The sequence below is a fragment of the Aquarana catesbeiana genome, linkage group LG08, assembly GCF_042186555.1.
Source record: "Aquarana catesbeiana isolate 2022-GZ linkage group LG08, ASM4218655v1, whole genome shotgun sequence".
In the NCBI taxonomy this organism is placed as follows: Eukaryota; Metazoa; Chordata; class Amphibia; order Anura; family Ranidae; genus Aquarana; species Aquarana catesbeiana.
The window spans coordinates 249,490,535-249,507,382 of record NC_133331.1 but is presented as its reverse complement, the minus strand read 5'-3'; the positions used below and the strand labels follow the sequence as shown (position 1 = coordinate 249,507,382).

At 43.6% G+C, this 16,848-nt stretch overlaps 1 protein-coding gene across 1 annotated transcript in view; it reads right to left on the bottom strand.

Annotated features, from left to right (window-relative positions):
- SLC43A3 (solute carrier family 43 member 3) overlaps positions 1 to 16,848 on the bottom strand; it is a 598,240-nt gene that overhangs the window by 112,181 nt on the left and 469,211 nt on the right. The window contains exon 11 of the mRNA XM_073596989.1: positions 10,039 to 10,194. Coding sequence (XP_073453090.1) covers positions 10,039 to 10,194 — 156 coding nt within the window. The remainder of the gene's footprint in view (positions 1 to 10,038; positions 10,195 to 16,848) is intronic.

The following is a 16,848-nucleotide window of genomic DNA, read 5'->3' as shown; positions in this document are numbered from 1 at the left end:
TTGGCCGGCTTCTTGCTGTGGCGGGCGGCGCCCGAGTGTGTGGCCTCTTGTAAGTCACTTTGCCTCTCACTACCCCGGTCTGGGTTGAGGTGGCGGTGGAGACATCTTGTGCCCCCTTTTGGTTTGAGAGGGAAATACAACATATCATTTTAAGGGATCTCCATGTGGGAAGTTTTCCTTCGCTTGTTGGACATACATCCTTTCTGGTAACTATTCTATATTGGTGTATTGCATCATGAATGTAATTACTACTATACTATGCAATGAAAGTTATGCATGTATATACCAATGTCATTTATATGTTCTTTTTAGCAGACCGAACCTCTGAAGAAGACCCCAACTATTAAGGGTTGAAACGCGTCAGGTCTTATGTTCATGATAGGAATTGTGTTATGAATATATGTCTGCTATGTATGTTCAGCTATTTAGTTTTTAAGCACTCCCCACTGGAGCTCACTGTTTTTAACCTTTTTTGGTATAGCTTTCAATAAAATTGTTATATTTTTTCTTATAACATTGACTACATCCATTATTGTGCTGCCTAAAAACCCCGCTGTGGGGAAACCTTCTTTCTTTAATGCTAAATAGGGCTTTCTTTGCACCAGGGGAGGGATCCTTTGGGCATGGAGGCTTAAGTATTGGGGGGTTTGTTCCATGCGATATGAGAAGGTTTTTGTCTGTGGTCTCTGAAGCAGATCTGAAGTAGTCCGCAGTCCCTGACCACAGACACCTATCATATTTATTACTTATCTTGGAAGGGACACATATCTTGTGTTCCAGCAAGCATTATATAGCTGTCTTTGGCCACATGTCCTTATTACTGTGTGGTGCATTTATCACCACATTAATGGAATTTAGACTAAAAATTGGTCATTATCTTTTATACAGTGTATATCTGCTGCCCATTGTCAGTAGCGACTTTGAACACAATACACATTTTTTGACTCTGCAGTGTCTCCCTATATACTAATTGGAAGAAGGACACCTGCTTTTTGACCTTCCCTTGTGCATATACCCAGGTATGTGTATAAGGCAATGATCCACCTGTTTGGGCCTTTTGCATACATCCTTATACAATACACTATACCTTCCAGGATTGTCTTTCCTTACTTCTATATTTCTTCTGTACTATAGGACTCTTTCTATGGGCCTCAGTTGGTCCTTTCTTGTGTCCTATAGTTTAAAAAGCCCCTATGATGACTATTTGGGCTTTTTATATATACATATATTTATATATATATTTTTTTCCTTATACTGGGTCCATTTAGGATAATGGAGATTTCCGGTGGCCAATATGTTGCTTTCTATGCTGCTTTTAATCTCATGGAGTGCGCTGCAAGCGTCTCATAGAACACCCAGATTGGATGGGTTTCCCACTGATTGGTATAGTAAGTTTAGACACCTGTAGAGTCCCCATCTTTTGCATACCTTCAATGTGGCCTTAGAGCATCCTTCCTCCTATGCAGCAGGCTCATATAGTCCTTATCCTCAAGCCACATAAGGACCCTCTGGATTGTGACTCTTACCGGCCCATCTCATACAAGGCTTAAAGTGGTTGTTAAGTCACTATCTGATCTGTATCTCATCCCCTCTGTCATATAAAAAGCTGCATCCTAGTGCCTGTGCTTTATTAAAAAAAAAAAAAAAAAGATTTCTACCTGTTTTAATAGAGTCTTTTAGCGATAAGATGACCCCAGGCTGTCAACTCCCCTCATGTGATATCTCCAGTGGGCGGGGCAGAGAGTCCCCTGCTGATGTCAGCCAGGGATGAGGGGAGGAGAGGAGCAGAGAGCCTGGAGTCAAATGATCACTGAAAGACACTGTTAAAACAGGTAGAAATCTTTTTTTTTCAATAAAGCACAGGCACTAGGACACAGCTTTTTATCTGACAGAGGGGATAAGATACAGATCAGTTAGTTTTGAAGCAGTGGGGAGAGGAGCAGATCAGCGATAGTGAGAGATGACAGGGAGGGGAGGAGGACAGAGAGGAGACACAGGGAGAGCTGCAGATAGCAGCATATGACATACTCTGACTCCGGTGTCAGAGCTTGGCAGCCCTGGTACAGTGGAGGGTAGAAACTGGCAGAATGAGCCAGGTATTTTAGCTAATACAGGGGGCCAAAATACACAGCACAAGCACTGTCCTGTATAAAATGCTTTAAAGGTACAGGATCTTTATTTTTCTTGGGTTAACAAAAGCTTTCATTGTTGGCACTATAAAGGAGTGAATTTCAGTGTATGCAGTTAACACCCTGGTGTACCTGGCTGATCCATCTGACTCCTTATGTTCCACGTTACAACAGAAAGTTTTAGCGTATACTCTGGCTTTTGGGTTAACTGGACTAAATTCAGTCTTTTCCCACTGGATCCGAGGGCTGAGCGGGTAATCCATCCAAGCTCGCAACTTCAGGTTGTTCATTCTACAGGCTATTTAGCAGTGGTGGTACAACTACCCCTGAGTTCTTATGTGGTAAATAACTAATGTCCTGTTATCACTTAACTACAGCAGCGGACCAGCCAGTGAATGGAATTGCCATTAGATCTTATGGGCAGGGTTAACCTGCTAAAGGTTGATCTTCTTGCCAAAGCTTTTGATTATCATGGCTAATTCTCCATGTAAAATTCCAAAGATCTTTTTTAAACAAATTGACTCTATTTGCACAGGCTTCCTATGGAATCACAGTGCCCCCAAGATGACTCTAAAGATATTGAAATTGCCCTCTCATCTGGCAGGCATAGCCTTCCCCAACTTTTACCTGTATTACCTAGCCTCTCAGTTAGTGGTGGTGCATGACTGGTTGCATCCATCTCTGGCTAATGCTTGTACCATTACCGAAGCTGCTATAGTATCATACTTAGAATCCTTACACAATATTATTTATAGACAGAGAGCGCCTAACTGACTGTCAGGTCTGCCAGGAGACTCTAACTGTCCCTCCAGTTTCCTGAACGGTAGTCTTGTTATGCCAGTATCAGGTGGAAGCGCGGTTGAGATCCTGCAGCCAGAAATACGGGACCACAATGGGAAGTGCAAACAGACTAAATGAAGGAACACCAAACAAACAACTCACAGTTGGTAGAGAGTGAAGTCAGTGAACCATGATCAAAGTAATCCAAAGGAGTAGTCCAAGAGGCAAGGTTGGGAACAGAGTTGGCAACAGTGATCAGCGAAGTCCAAAGGAATAGTCCAAGAAGTGTAGTTGGGAACAAGCAGAAGTCAGCAGAAGAAATATAATATGTTAAACAGCAAACACCAGGAAACAGGACCTATACTAGGGCGAAGACAAGAAGGGGAAGTGATGATTTATAGTAGGCAGATCAGGTGACTGCCTACAGCTGGTCACAGGGTGGAGCCAGTATCCAAACTCAAGGAACAGAACATAACAAGGAAATTCCCTGGTGCTCAGGCAATAGGAAACCGTCCAAAGAACCCAAGGTCCCAGGATCGCATCCCGGACATGGCGTGACACTGTCCTGGTACGACCATGCTGAAAACTACTCTGTCTCTTTTCATTACTATAGTAACCCGCTTTTCCAAAGATGTGTGGACTGCCTCACCTAACAAGCCACTTTGGTATAACACTATGCTGAATGAACTCTTTAAGATTCCTAATCCGCAGTGTTGGATCTCTAGAGGTGTTACATAGTTAGTCAGTAGGGATGAGCCGAACACCCCCCTGTTCGGTTCGCACCAGAACATGCGAACAGGAAAAAAGTTCATGCGAACACGCGAACACCGTTAAAATCTATGGGACACGAACATGAATAATCAAAAGTGCTAATTTTAAAGGCTTATATGCAAGTTATTGTCATAAAAAGTGTTTGGGGACCTGGGTCCTGCCCCAGGGGACATAGATCAATGCAAAAATAAGTTTTAAAAACGGACGTTTTTTTTAGGAGCAGTGATTTTAATAATGCTTAAAGTCAAACAATAAAAGTGTAATATCCCTTTAAATTTTGTAGCTGGGGGGTGTCTATAGTATGCCTGTAAAGGGGCACATGTTTCCCGTGTTTAGAACAGTCTGACAGCAAAATGACATTTCAAAGGAAAAAAGTCATTTAAAACTACTCGCGGCTATTGCATTGCCGGTCTGACAATACACATAAAAGTTAATTGATAAAAATGGCATGGGAATTCCCCACAGGGGAACCCCGAACCAAAATTTAAAAAAAAAATGACGTGGGGGTCCCCCTAAATTCCATACCAGGCCCTTCAGGTCTGGTATGGATATTAAGGGGAACCCCAGCCAAAATTAAAAAAAAAAAATGACGTGGGGGTCCCCCTAAATTCCATACCAGACCCTGCAGGTCTGGTATGGATTTTAAGGGGAACCCCGTGCCAAAATTAAAAAAAAAATGACGTGGGGTCCCCCCAAAAATCCATACCCGACCCTTATCCGAGCACGCAACCTGGCAGGCCACAGGAAAAGAGGGGGGGACGAGAGAGCGCCCCCCTCCTGAACCGTACCAGGCCACATGCCCTCAACATTGGGAGGGTGCTTTGGGGTCTTAAATAACAGGGGGAGAGGCCACCTGGTGACCCCGCCCCCCTCTGATGCACGGTGACTTGACGGGACTTCCCTGTGACGTCACGGGGAATGCCACAGGGAAGTCCCATCATGTCCCGTGCATCAGAGGGGGCGGGGTCACCGGGTGGCCCCGCCCCCCGTTATTTAAGAACCGTCAGAAGAGGAGACGCGTCACACAGCGGGAGCCTCCCACCATGCCAGCATGGGTGCGGAGCGGCCCGGAGAAGAAAATGAAGAAGAGAAGAAGAGAAGAAGATGAAGAAGAAGATGAAGAAAAGAAGAAGATGAAGAGAAGAGCGGGAGCCTCCGCCCATGCCATGGGTGCAGAGCGGCCGGAGGAGAAGAAGATAGAAGACGCCACGGAGGAAATGCTGGACGAGAACGCCGGAGGAAGAACCAGAAGAGAAAGAAGAACCAGAAGAAGAAGAAGAAGATGAAGGAAGATAGAAGAAAGAAGAAGCATTTAAATGAAGGAATTGTCAAAAACTGTCTCTTGTCATTTTTAACATTCTTGACAGTTTTTTAGTGAAATGGTAGGGGTACTTTTGTACCCCCTTACCATTTCACACAGGGGGGGGCGGGATCTGGCGGTCCCCTTGTTAAAGGGGGCTTCCAGATTCCGATAAGCCCCCCGCCCGCAGACCCCCACAACCACCGGCCAGGGTTGTGGGGATGAGGCCCTTGTCCTCATCAACATGGGGACAAGGTGTTTTGGGGGCTACCCCAAAGCACCCTCCCAATGTTGAGGGCATGTGGCCTGGTACGGTTCAGGAGGGGGGGCACTCTCCCCCCCCCCTCTTTTCCTGTGGCCTGCCAGGTTGCGTGCTCAGATAAGGGTCTGGTATGGATTTTTGGGGGGACCCCACGCCGTTTTTTGTTTTTAATTTTGGCGCGGGGTTGCCCTTAAAATCCATACCAGACCTGAAGGGTCTGGTATGGAATTTAGGGGGACCCCCACGTCATTTTTTTTTTTAAATTTTGGCCGGGGTTCCCCTTAATATCCATATCAGACCTGAAGGGCCTGGTATGGAATTTAGGGGTACCCCCACGTCATTTTTAAAAAAAATTTTGGCTCGGGGTTCCCCTGTGTGGAATTCCCATGCTGTTTTTATCAATGAACTTCTATGTGTATTGTCGGACCGGCAATGCAATAGCCACAAGTAGTTTTAAATTACTTTTTTCCTTTGAAATGTCATTTTGCTGTCAGACTGTTCTAAACACGGGAAACATGCGCCCCTTTACAGGCATACTATAGACACCCCCCAGCTACGAAATTTAAAGGGATATTACACTTTTATTGTTTGACTTTAAGCATTATTAAAATCACTGCTCCTGAAAAAACAGACGTTTTTAAAACTTTTTTTTGCATTGATCCATGTCCCCTGGGGCAGGACCCAGGTCCCCAAACACTTTTTATGACAATAACTTGCATATAAGCCTTTAAAATTAGCACTTTTAATTTCTCCCATAGACTTTTAAAGGGTTCGCTGTTCGGCGAACTTGCGAACAGTCAATGTTCGAGTCGAACATGAGTTTGACTCGAACTCGAAGCTCATCCCTATTAGTCAGGTTGAAAAAAGACACAAGTCCATCTAGTTCAACCAAAAAAAAAAACGATCCCATATACACAATCCTATACCCACAGTTGATCCAGAGGAAGGTGAAAACCCCCAGCAAAGCATGATCCAATTTGCTACAGCAGGGGAAAAAATTCCTTCCTGATCCCCCGAGAGGCAATTGGATATTCCCTGGATTAACTCTAGCTATAATATTAGTACCCAGTCACATTATGTACACCTAGGAAAGAATCCAGGCCTTTTTTAACGCAATCTACTAAAGCTGGTCAGAACCACCTCTGGAGGGATTCTATTCCACATTTTCACAGCTCTTACTGTGAAGAAACCTTTCTGTATTTGGAGATGAAATCTCTTTCCCTCTAGACGTAAAGAGTCCCTCCCCCCCCGTCCTCTGTGATGAACTTAAAGTGAATAACTCAGCACCAAGTTCACTATATGGACCCCTTATGTATTTGTACATCTTGATTATATCCTCCCTTAATCTCCTCTTCTGAAGAGAGAATAAATTCAGTTCCTGTAATCTTTCCTCATAGCTGAGTTTCTCCATGCCTCTTATCAGTTTGGTTGCCCTTCTCTACACTTTCTCCAGTTTCCCAATATCCCTTTTGAGAACTGGTGCCCAAAACTGAACTGCATATTCCAGATGGTCTTACTAATGATTTGAACAGGGGTAAAATTATGTCTCTCTCTCTGGAGTCCATACTTCTCTTAATACAAGAAAGGACTTTGCTCACTTTGGAAACCGCAGCTTGGCGTCGCATGCTATTATTAAGCTTATGATCGACCAAAACCCCAGATCCGTTTCCACTATGGATTCCCCCAGTTGTAATCTCCCCCTAGTGTGTATGATGCATGCATATTTTTATCCCCCAAGTGCATAACTTTACATTTATCAACATTAAACCTCATTTGCCACATAAGTTGCCCAATGAAACAGTGAACTGAGGTCAGCTTGTAAGTTGGAGACGTCCTGTAAGGATGTTATTCCAATGTTGATAGCTTGGTGTCATCTGCAAAGACTAAAATTGTACTTTTAATCCCAGACCCTATATCATTTATAAAGTTATTAAAAAGTAAGGGTCCCAACACTGAACCTGAACCACTGTACCTCACTGATAACCTTAGACCATTCAGAGTAAGAACACTCTTAAAGGGGTTGTAAACCCTCATGTTTTTTCACCTAAATGCATCCTATGCATTTAGGTGAAAAAACACCTGGCAGTGACCGGCCCCCCAGCCCCCTGTTTTACTTTTACCTGAGCCCCGTATTTCTGTTGGTGGAGACACGCTCTCCCTCTCTCCACGAGGTCCCGGCTCTTGATTGGATATATTGATAGCAGCAAAGCCATTGGCTCCTGCTGCTGTCAATCAAATCCAATGACGCGAGCGTCAGAGGGCGGGGCCGAGTCCGGCATTTGTGTCTATGGACGCAAATGCTGGACTCGGGAGCGCGCTCGCAAGGTAACCCCCCCGGGAGAGCGCTTCTCCTAGGGGGTTATCTGATGTGGGGAGGAGCCGCAAGAGCCGCCGGGGGACCCCAGAAGACAAGGTTTGGGGCAACTCTGTGCAAAAAGAGCTGCACAGTGGAGGTAAGTATGACATGTTTGTTATTTTAAAAAAAATCCAAACCCTTACAATCAATTTAAGATCTCAAATACCTTAATCATATATATACTGAGCAGGGCCTTAAGTCATTTGCACCGCTGAGAGCTGACCTTAACTTACCCCCTTCTTTTTTCATTTTGTATCTACAAATCCATCATGCTGTCAAGGCTCAATCTGGTTCAATTTCCTCCCCATTATCTTTACCCCCACTGGAGAAAGTATTGAGACAGCCAGGCACATATAAATAAAATTCTTTATATTATTCCACTTTAATGGCTGACTCCAACCATAGATTCGCTGCTTTCCAGACCCGTTGGTCTAACCTGAATATACAGCTTACTGATGAGGACTGGACTGAATTTGTTGACACATATATATTCTACTGGGACAGAATTATTCAAATAAAGGTGTTTAACCAGAGTCACCTCACTCCCGTTTGAATTTATAAGATGGGCTTACGTCCCGCATCGCATTCGAGACTGTGGGAGTGAAGCTGACTTTGTACGTTGTTTTTGGTCCTGTCCTATAGTTCATGCATTTTGGTCTGCAATAGGTACCTTTTTGTCTACTGTTTTAGGCCTACCTAATATTTTGCATCCCAAAAACTGTTTGCTAGGCATTTTTGGTGAACTGACTGTTTCTACGCATGTTAAACGTCTACTACGCATATTATACTTCTTTGCTAAGAAGACTATACTCCTGTCATGGAAAGGAACGACTTGCCCTACTTAAACCACTTGGCTTCAGTTGATAAATAGTCTACCTTTATACAAACTCAAGTTTGAACTACGGGAAAAGTGGGAGTCCAGCCCTCTAACCCTGACAACGTTAGACTCAGACACTTAAAATGGGTCCCTTTATTTGTCCTCTGCCACTTCTGGTATTATGATATGATGCTGTTTCTTTAAATTTTTCACTGCTACGTGTAATGAGGCCTCATGTACACCCACATTCCCTGTGCTATTATTGTTCTCTGTTGGGACACAGGAGGCATGGCTAGGCTGTATTATACTTACGTTGTTACTGTTAGTTTTGTACAATAATTGGAAAATTCAACAAATATATCTTTAAAAAATGTTTTAGCCTAACAGCCCAATTAGAGAAGGGTGCTATGCACTCATGAAAATAAGGTCCCATTCAAAGCACTACAAAAGGATAAAAAGCTCATAGCATAAAACAATTTCTTTATTTAAAAATCATATTAAAAAAAAAACATCAGTACTCACAGATTGCTCAGCCCAGCACTACAGATCTGACAGCTAAGACATTAATCACTTGCACTTCCTGCTCTGCAAACAGCCTCCTCTCTGTGTGTTGATGTCATAGTACTCAAACCCCATCTTACATACTTCATCTATACAAATGTAATTAACAACCTTTCTCCATATTGATACAGTATGTGTCTCTACCTTTACTCTCCCCAATGGGAGAATAACAATCTGACAGCAAAAAATTGGAAAGCACACTGAAAAACTGTGGTTAAATAATTGCCCGTATCCTTACACCCCAAAGTGGGGATAAGGGAAAAACAGCATTCTAGAAACAAAATTGAACATATAAATAAATACACATGTACAAACTCTAATTAAAATATTAATAATAAAAATAATAATTTTCCATTGTATAGAGACACCTATATCAATAGGGGTTGTCCGAGTAAGTATGATAAAGTCTGCACAAAATGGCTGGACAAAACATATAAGGCATCTAATGTCCATGGAGGTAATACACTGAGATACAGGTGGTCCTAAAATAGGGATGCTCGGGGCCACTGGGGATAGAAGAGGTTGATGTTTATCTCTCTTTTTTTTCTTTTTTTTTTTCTTCTTTTCTTTTTTTTCCCCCCTCAATACACTGGGCATGGATGAATGGGATGGCTTAGGTTTATGCCTAGACGAAATACCCTTTTCTTAATCATTATATTGCTTCTATCTTCTATTTTGAATCTTTATTTAGAATTGATAGTTGGATCTTGAAATTGCATTAATATATAGGTCCAATTTGTATGATGTCTTGTTGTGTTTTGTTTTATCTGTTTATTAAGAAATTAAATAATAAGATTTATATAAAAAAAAAAATTAATAATAAAAATAATAATAATAAAAATCAAAATATAATGATGAAACAACCTAACGTAAAGTGTATGGCTTTTCAGGGGTCATCAGAGAGGGGATTAAAGCCCACTAAATTACAAGTGGAAGTACACTTTACAATTATATTTATGTAAATGTCCGAATAAAACATCCAGGAGGAATTCATGATCCACAGAAATAAAACTGTAGGGATTATGTGTTCCTATATATGGTACATTGATACAAAGTACAAACCTATGTGCAGGTCTCCTCCGCTTAGGTGAGTGATGGTGGGGTTTAGAGTTCCAATGAACATGTAGTGCCTGAGTTGCATTAGAGAAAGCCAAACTAAATGCCAGCCAAAAAGAGATGAGAAGACACAGCTCCAGAATGACATTTCTCGCTGATCATCTATAAAAACAAAACAGCACAATAAAAACAATTTAAAAAGTAAACCTAGCATCTCACAGTCTATTTAACATTTAGTGCCCCTCTCTGTTGAGTGCACAGCAACAAACATCCTGAGACTGCCTGACCTGCATGTTGTTTTTGACATTGCCTGCTTGCTCTATCTTGTTCCTTTGATCTTCTTCAGAATCCTGCTTAAAGTTCAGCAAACCTAAACTTTGCTTTAAAAACCAATGAAGACCATAAGGGATGAGAGGCAAATCTTGTTAGTCAGTTCTGGACATTTGTAGAGGCTAATAGACAAGCTTGTGGGCTGAGTGCAGTGTTGTGCGGTGGGCAGTGAAAACACACAGTCCAAGTTTGGCAACAGCAATATATTGTAGAAAAGTTCAGCAAGTATAAACAGGCCCAGGGAGGAAGTACACCCCCCTAAAGCCACTTACAGCTGTGACGGTGATGGAACAGAAACTTGAAGAATGGAAGATGCCAACAGCATCTGTCACAAAGAGCAGAATGTGGTCCACACCCAACAGGGGAAATTTCCTGGAAGAGGCAGATATAATCTCTGCACTGTGGCTACTCCTCTGGAACCTTTCCCTGTCTCTAATCACTGCCTCTGTCCTTTCCCTACGCTAGCTTCACACAAAAAGGGCACCAACCCCAGGAGCTGAAGTCTTAAATAGACTGTCTGACCCAAGATGTCACATAGGGTGCCCATATCCGATCGGATAGTGGCCCCCTTGTGACCGAGGAAATCATAGAGGAACCAAGCTCCTCTCAACTTCCTCCTCATCCAAATTACTGATGCGGTCAAGCACCCTCTGCAATGGATAACACAGACTGCACCTGCCTAGACGCTATTGTGGAAAACATTTATCAATGCTAAAACAGATTTTAAAAAACCCACACATCATGAAGAGCTTTTTTTCATGCGGCTTTGAGATTGACATTGAAAATACACTAATCCTTTAAATTACAGGCTTGGGGGATGCCCTAAAGCTGTATGTGGTGTTATGGAACAGCACAATTTTTATAAACTGCCTCAGCGACAGCATACTCTGGCAGAGCATCTTACACCATGCTAAGTAATTTGTTTTCTATTTTTTTAGAAGTAGCTTTGCTTACATGCAGCAGCACTTTACAATCTGTTAACTTCAGTTTTAAAAAAAGTTTTTTTCCAGCTACTGTAGCTTTATGAGTGGCATTTATCCCTGACTACAACATTGTCTTCAAACTGCTCGCCCCACCAATGCAGAATGTCCTGGGTTTGGGAAGGGTGAAAAGTCCCCCTTTTGCCTTCCTTCTCCTGCCCTCCAGCCCCTCAAGCCTTCTCGTCCTCCTTGGCCTGATAATGGCAGCACTGACACACAGGGATGTGTTATCACTAGGGATGAGCCAAACATCCCCCCGGTTTGGTTCGCAGCAGTACATGCGAACAGGCAAAAAATTTGTGCGAACACCGTTAAAGTCTATGGGACACAAACATGAAAAATCAAAAGTGCTAATTTTAAAGGCTTATGTGCAAGTTATTGCCATAAAAAGTGATTGGGGGCCTGGGGCCTGCTCCAGGGGACATGTATCAATGCAAAAAAAAGTTTTAAAATCTTCAGTTTTTTCAGGAGCAGTGATTTTAATAATGCTTAAAGTGAAACAATAAAAATGAAATATTCTTTTAAATATCATGCCTGGCGGTCCCCTTAGTCTGCCTGTAAAGTAGCACATCTTTCCCATGTTCATGACAGTCCCAGCAAAATTAAATTTTGCATAAAAAATATACATAAAAAAACAGTCTGGTATGGGTCTGGTATGGATATTAAGGGGGACCCTGCGCCGAAATAGAAAAAAATGGCGTGGGGTCCCCCCCAAAATCCATACTAGACCCTTACCTGAGTACGCAACCTAGCAGGCCGCAGGAAAAGAGGGGGGCACAAGAGAGCGCCCCCCCTCCTGAACCGTACCAGGCCACATGCCCTCAACATTGGGAGGGTGCTTTGGGGTAGCCCCCCAAAACACCTTGTCCCCATGTTGATGAGGACAAGGGCCTCAGCCCCACAACCCTGGCCGGTGGTTGTGGGGGTCTGCGGGCGGGGGGCTTATCGGAATCTGGAAGCCCCCTTTAACAAGGGGACCCACAGATCCCGCCCCCCCCTGTGTGAAATGGTAAGGGGGTACTTACCCCTACCATTTCACTAAAAAACTGTCAAAAATGTTAAAAATGACAAGAGACAGTTTTTGACAATCCCTTTATTTAAATGCTTCTCCTTTCTTCTATCTTCCTTCATCTTCTTCTTCTTCTTCTGGTTCTTCTGGCTCTTCTGGTTCTTCCTCCGGCGTTCTCGTTCAGCATCTCCTCCACGGCGTCTTCTATCTTCTTCTCCTCGGGCCTCTCCGCACCCATGGCATGGGGGAGGCTCCCGCTCTTCTCTTCATCTTCTTCTCTTCTTTATCTTCTTCTTCATCTTCTTCTCTTCTTCATTTTCTTCTCCGGGCCGCTCCGCACGCATGCTGGCATGGAGGGAGGCTCCCACTGTGTGACGCGTCTCCTCTTCTGACGGTTCTTCAATAACGGGGGGGCGGGGCCACCCGGTGACCCCACCCCCCTCTGACGCACGGTGACTTGACGTCACGGGGAATGCCACAGGGAAGTCCCGTCATGTCCCGTGCGTCAGAGGGGGGCGGGGTCACCGGGTGGCCCCGCCCCCGTTATTTAAGAACCGTCAGAAGAGGAGACGTGTCACACAGCGGGAGCCTCCCACCATGCCAGCGGGAGCCCCCTGAACCATACCAGGCAACATGCCCTCAACATGGAGAGGGTGGTTTGGGGTCCTAATATACAGCTCTTGTATAGCCAAGGGCGGGGCCACCCGCTGACGTAACAGAGTGACCCGCCCCTTCTGACATCATGTGATGTAAGAGGGGGCGGGGTCACCCATTTACATCACTGGGTGGCCCCCCTTGACTATATAACAGCTGTCAAAGCAAAAAAGATGGCAGTCACGGGGATGCCCCCATGGAGGCAGAGTTTTTCCGTTTTTTGGGGGGGTTTCGGGACCATTGGCGCCGTGATTAAAGATGGATGGACCCTTTTTTTTTAATAAAGGAATTGTCCAAAATACTGTCTGTCATTTTTACTTTTTTTACACTTTTTTGGTGAATAGGTGGGGAGGGGCGGGATCTGGGGGCCCCCGTCCACAGACCCCCGAAACCATCGGGCAAAGGATGTAGGGATAAGGCCCTTGTCCTCATCAACATGGGGACAAGGTGCTTTGGGGGGACCTCAAAGCACTTTCCCCATGTTGAGGGCATGTGGCCTGGTACTGTTCAGGAGGGGGGGGCGCTCTCGCCCCCCCTTTTCCTGCGGCCTGCCAGGTTGCATGCTTGGATAAGGGTCTGGTATGGTTTTGGGCGGGGGGCCACGCCATTTTTTTTAAATTTTGGCGCAGGGTTCCCCTTAAAATCCATACCAGACCTGAACATCGGGCTCATCCCTAGTTATCACCAAAACACAACTTGACAGTCTGAGCCTTTTTCAATACCTGCTGCTGACTGTAACCTTGTGATCAGCCTTTGAATGTAGGTGGAAAAGCAGATGTTTTACTATTCCCATAATTTTTGGGGAGGTGATAAGCCCAGATTTTTTTTTCTGCTTTAAAGGGATGGGGAGGTGTGGGGGGGGGGGGGGGGATTTCTGGTGCACATTAGTTATCACACAGCAATGCAATGCGGTTTACGATTTGAGTACCCTGTCCTTAAATAAGAGACGCTACAGCGGTGGTTCTCAACCCCTGTCCTCAGAACCAACTAACAGGCCAGGTTTGCAAGATAACTGAAATACATCACAGGTGATATCATTTTCTGCTCAGTGATTGCAGTATTCTAGTCTGCATCTCCCCAAGGTAATACTTTAAATCTGGCCTGTTAGTAGGTCCTGAGGACAGAAGTTGAGAACCACTGTGCTACAGCTTAATTGCTATAGTTGCCAAACACCTGCCTTGTGTCTAAGCACTTGTCCTGCTGCTGTCTATTTTTTCTGAAGTTTCCAAAAGATTATATTCTTTAATTTTTGGTGTAGGAAAAAGGCTGCATTGTATCTACGCACTCATCACCTTTGACTTTACAAAGCAAACTAAATAATGACCATTTAAAACTTTATTGCCACTTTTCACGCTACAGAAAAGAAATTCAGAGCTACCTGGTTCCCTTAAATAGAATTCATGTACCCCACAAACATAAGCTGTTATTCCAAACACTATTTTCTCACTCATTGTTTTCCCTTTAAGCATTATAACCCATGTCCTAAAGCCATGTTGGATACCTCAGCTATCTGTGAACCCATCCCTGATCTCCCTCTCCTCCTATTTTTTTTTTTCTTGTCCCTATTTTCCTCTCTTTCTCCATACTATCTCTTCCTCCTCTCCTATTCCCTATCCAGCTGCAATCTCCTCCCTCCTCCCAAAAGGATGCATTCCCACTTACCCAGTTGCTATCACCTGCACAGCCAACACATTCGTTTCTTTTATTACTTTACTGGAAGTTGTTTCCCCCAGCATATAATCACACCTGTTCTACATTCACTGACATTTAGCATGATTTAATTTTCATACTCCAGAGACTGCTCTCAAAACGCAATATGTATTATACAGTTTGCATACAGTATTTCCATTCTGCTGTACCATAGAAGGTTATTCCACAAAAGATTATTTGACCTTTCATATACAGTGGGGACGGAAAGTATTCAGACCCCCTTAAATTTTTCACTCTTTTTTATATTGCAGCCATTTGCTAAAATCATTTAAGTTCATTTGTTTTCCACATTAATGTACACACAGCACCCCATATTGACAGAAAAACACAAAATTGTTGACATTTTTGCAGATTTATTAAAAAAGAAAAACTGAACTATCACATGGTCCTAAGTATTCAGACCCTTTGCTGTGACACTCATATATTTAACTCAGGTGCTGTCCATTTCTTCTGATCATCCTTGAGATGGTTCTACACCTTCTTTTGAGTCCAGCTGTGTTTGATTATACTGATTGGACTTGATTAGGAAAGCCACACACCTGTCTATATAAGACCTTACAGCTCACAGTGCATGTCAAAGCAAATGAGAATCATAAGGTCAAAGGAACTGCCTGAAGAGCTCAGAGACAGAATTGTGGCAAGGCACAGATCTGGCCAAGGTTACAAAAAAATTTCTGCTGCACTTAAGGTTCCTAAGAGCGCAGTGGCCTCCATAATCCTTAAATGGAAGATGTTTGGGACGGCCAGAACCCTTCCTAGAGCTGGCCGTCCGGCCAAACTGAGCTATCCCGGGAGAAGAACCTTGGTGAGAGAGGTAAAGAAGAACCGAAAGATCACTGTGGCTGAGCTCCAGAGATGCAGTCGGGAGATGGGAGAAAGTTGTAGAAAGTCAACCATCGCTGCAGCCCTCCACCAATCGGGGCTTTATGGCAGAGTGGCCCGACGGAAGCCTCTCTTCAGTGCAAGACACATAAAAGCCCACATGGAGTTTGCTAAAAAAACACCTGAAGGACTCCAAGATGGTGAGAAATAAGATTCTCTGGTCTGATGAGACCAAGATAAAACTTTTTGGCCTTAATTCTAAGCGGTATGTGTGGAGAAAACCAGGCACTGCTCATCATCTGTCTAATACAGTCCCAACAGTGAAGCACGGTGGTGGCAGCATCATGCTGTGGGGGTGTTTTTCAGCTGCAGGGACAGGACGACTGGTTGCAATCAAGGGAAAAATGAATGCAGCCAAGTACAGGGATATCCTGGATGAAAACCTTCTCCAGAGTGCTCAGGACCTCAGACTGGGCCAAAAGTTTACCTTCCAACAAGACAATGACCCTAAGCACATAGCTAAAATAACGAAGGAGTGGCTTCACAACAACTCTGTGACTGTTCTTGAATGGCCCAGCCAGAGCCCTGACTTAAACCCAATTGAGCATCTCCGGAGAGACCTAAAAAAGGCTGTCCACCAACGTTTACCATCCAACCTGACAGAACTGGAGAGGATCTGCAAGGAGGAATGGCAGAGGATTCCCAAATCCAGGTGTGAAAAACTTGTTGCATCTTTCCCAAAAAGACTCATGGCTGTATTAGATCAAAACGGTGCTTCTACTAAATACTGAGCAAAGGGTCTGAATACTTAGGACCATGTGATTTTTCAGTCTTTCTTTTTAATAAATCTGTAAAAATGTCAACAATTCTGTGTTTTTCTGTCAATATGGTGTGCTGTGTGTACATTAATGAGGAAAAAAAATGAACTTAAATGATTTTAGCAAATGGCTGCAATATAACAAAGAGTGAAAAATTTAAGGGGTCTGAATACTTTCCGTCCCCACTGTAGATGGACTCAAACTGTGTTACCCCATAATATACAGTACGTTATATGTTTTATCAGATATGCTTTGTTTTATCTACCATATAACTATACATGCCATTAATACTATAATGTTGGTATATATATATATATATATATATATATTTTACCAATCAAAGGTGCTTTATTGTTGTCAAAACGGGCAAAGAGCACAACCGTAGTTGTCAGTGCAGTTAATTACATACAAAATAGTATTCGCAAACAGTAGCAGGTTTAATAGGAGGAAAAAGAGTCAGCGATAGTACGTACCCCCCCTCCCTTTCAAAAGC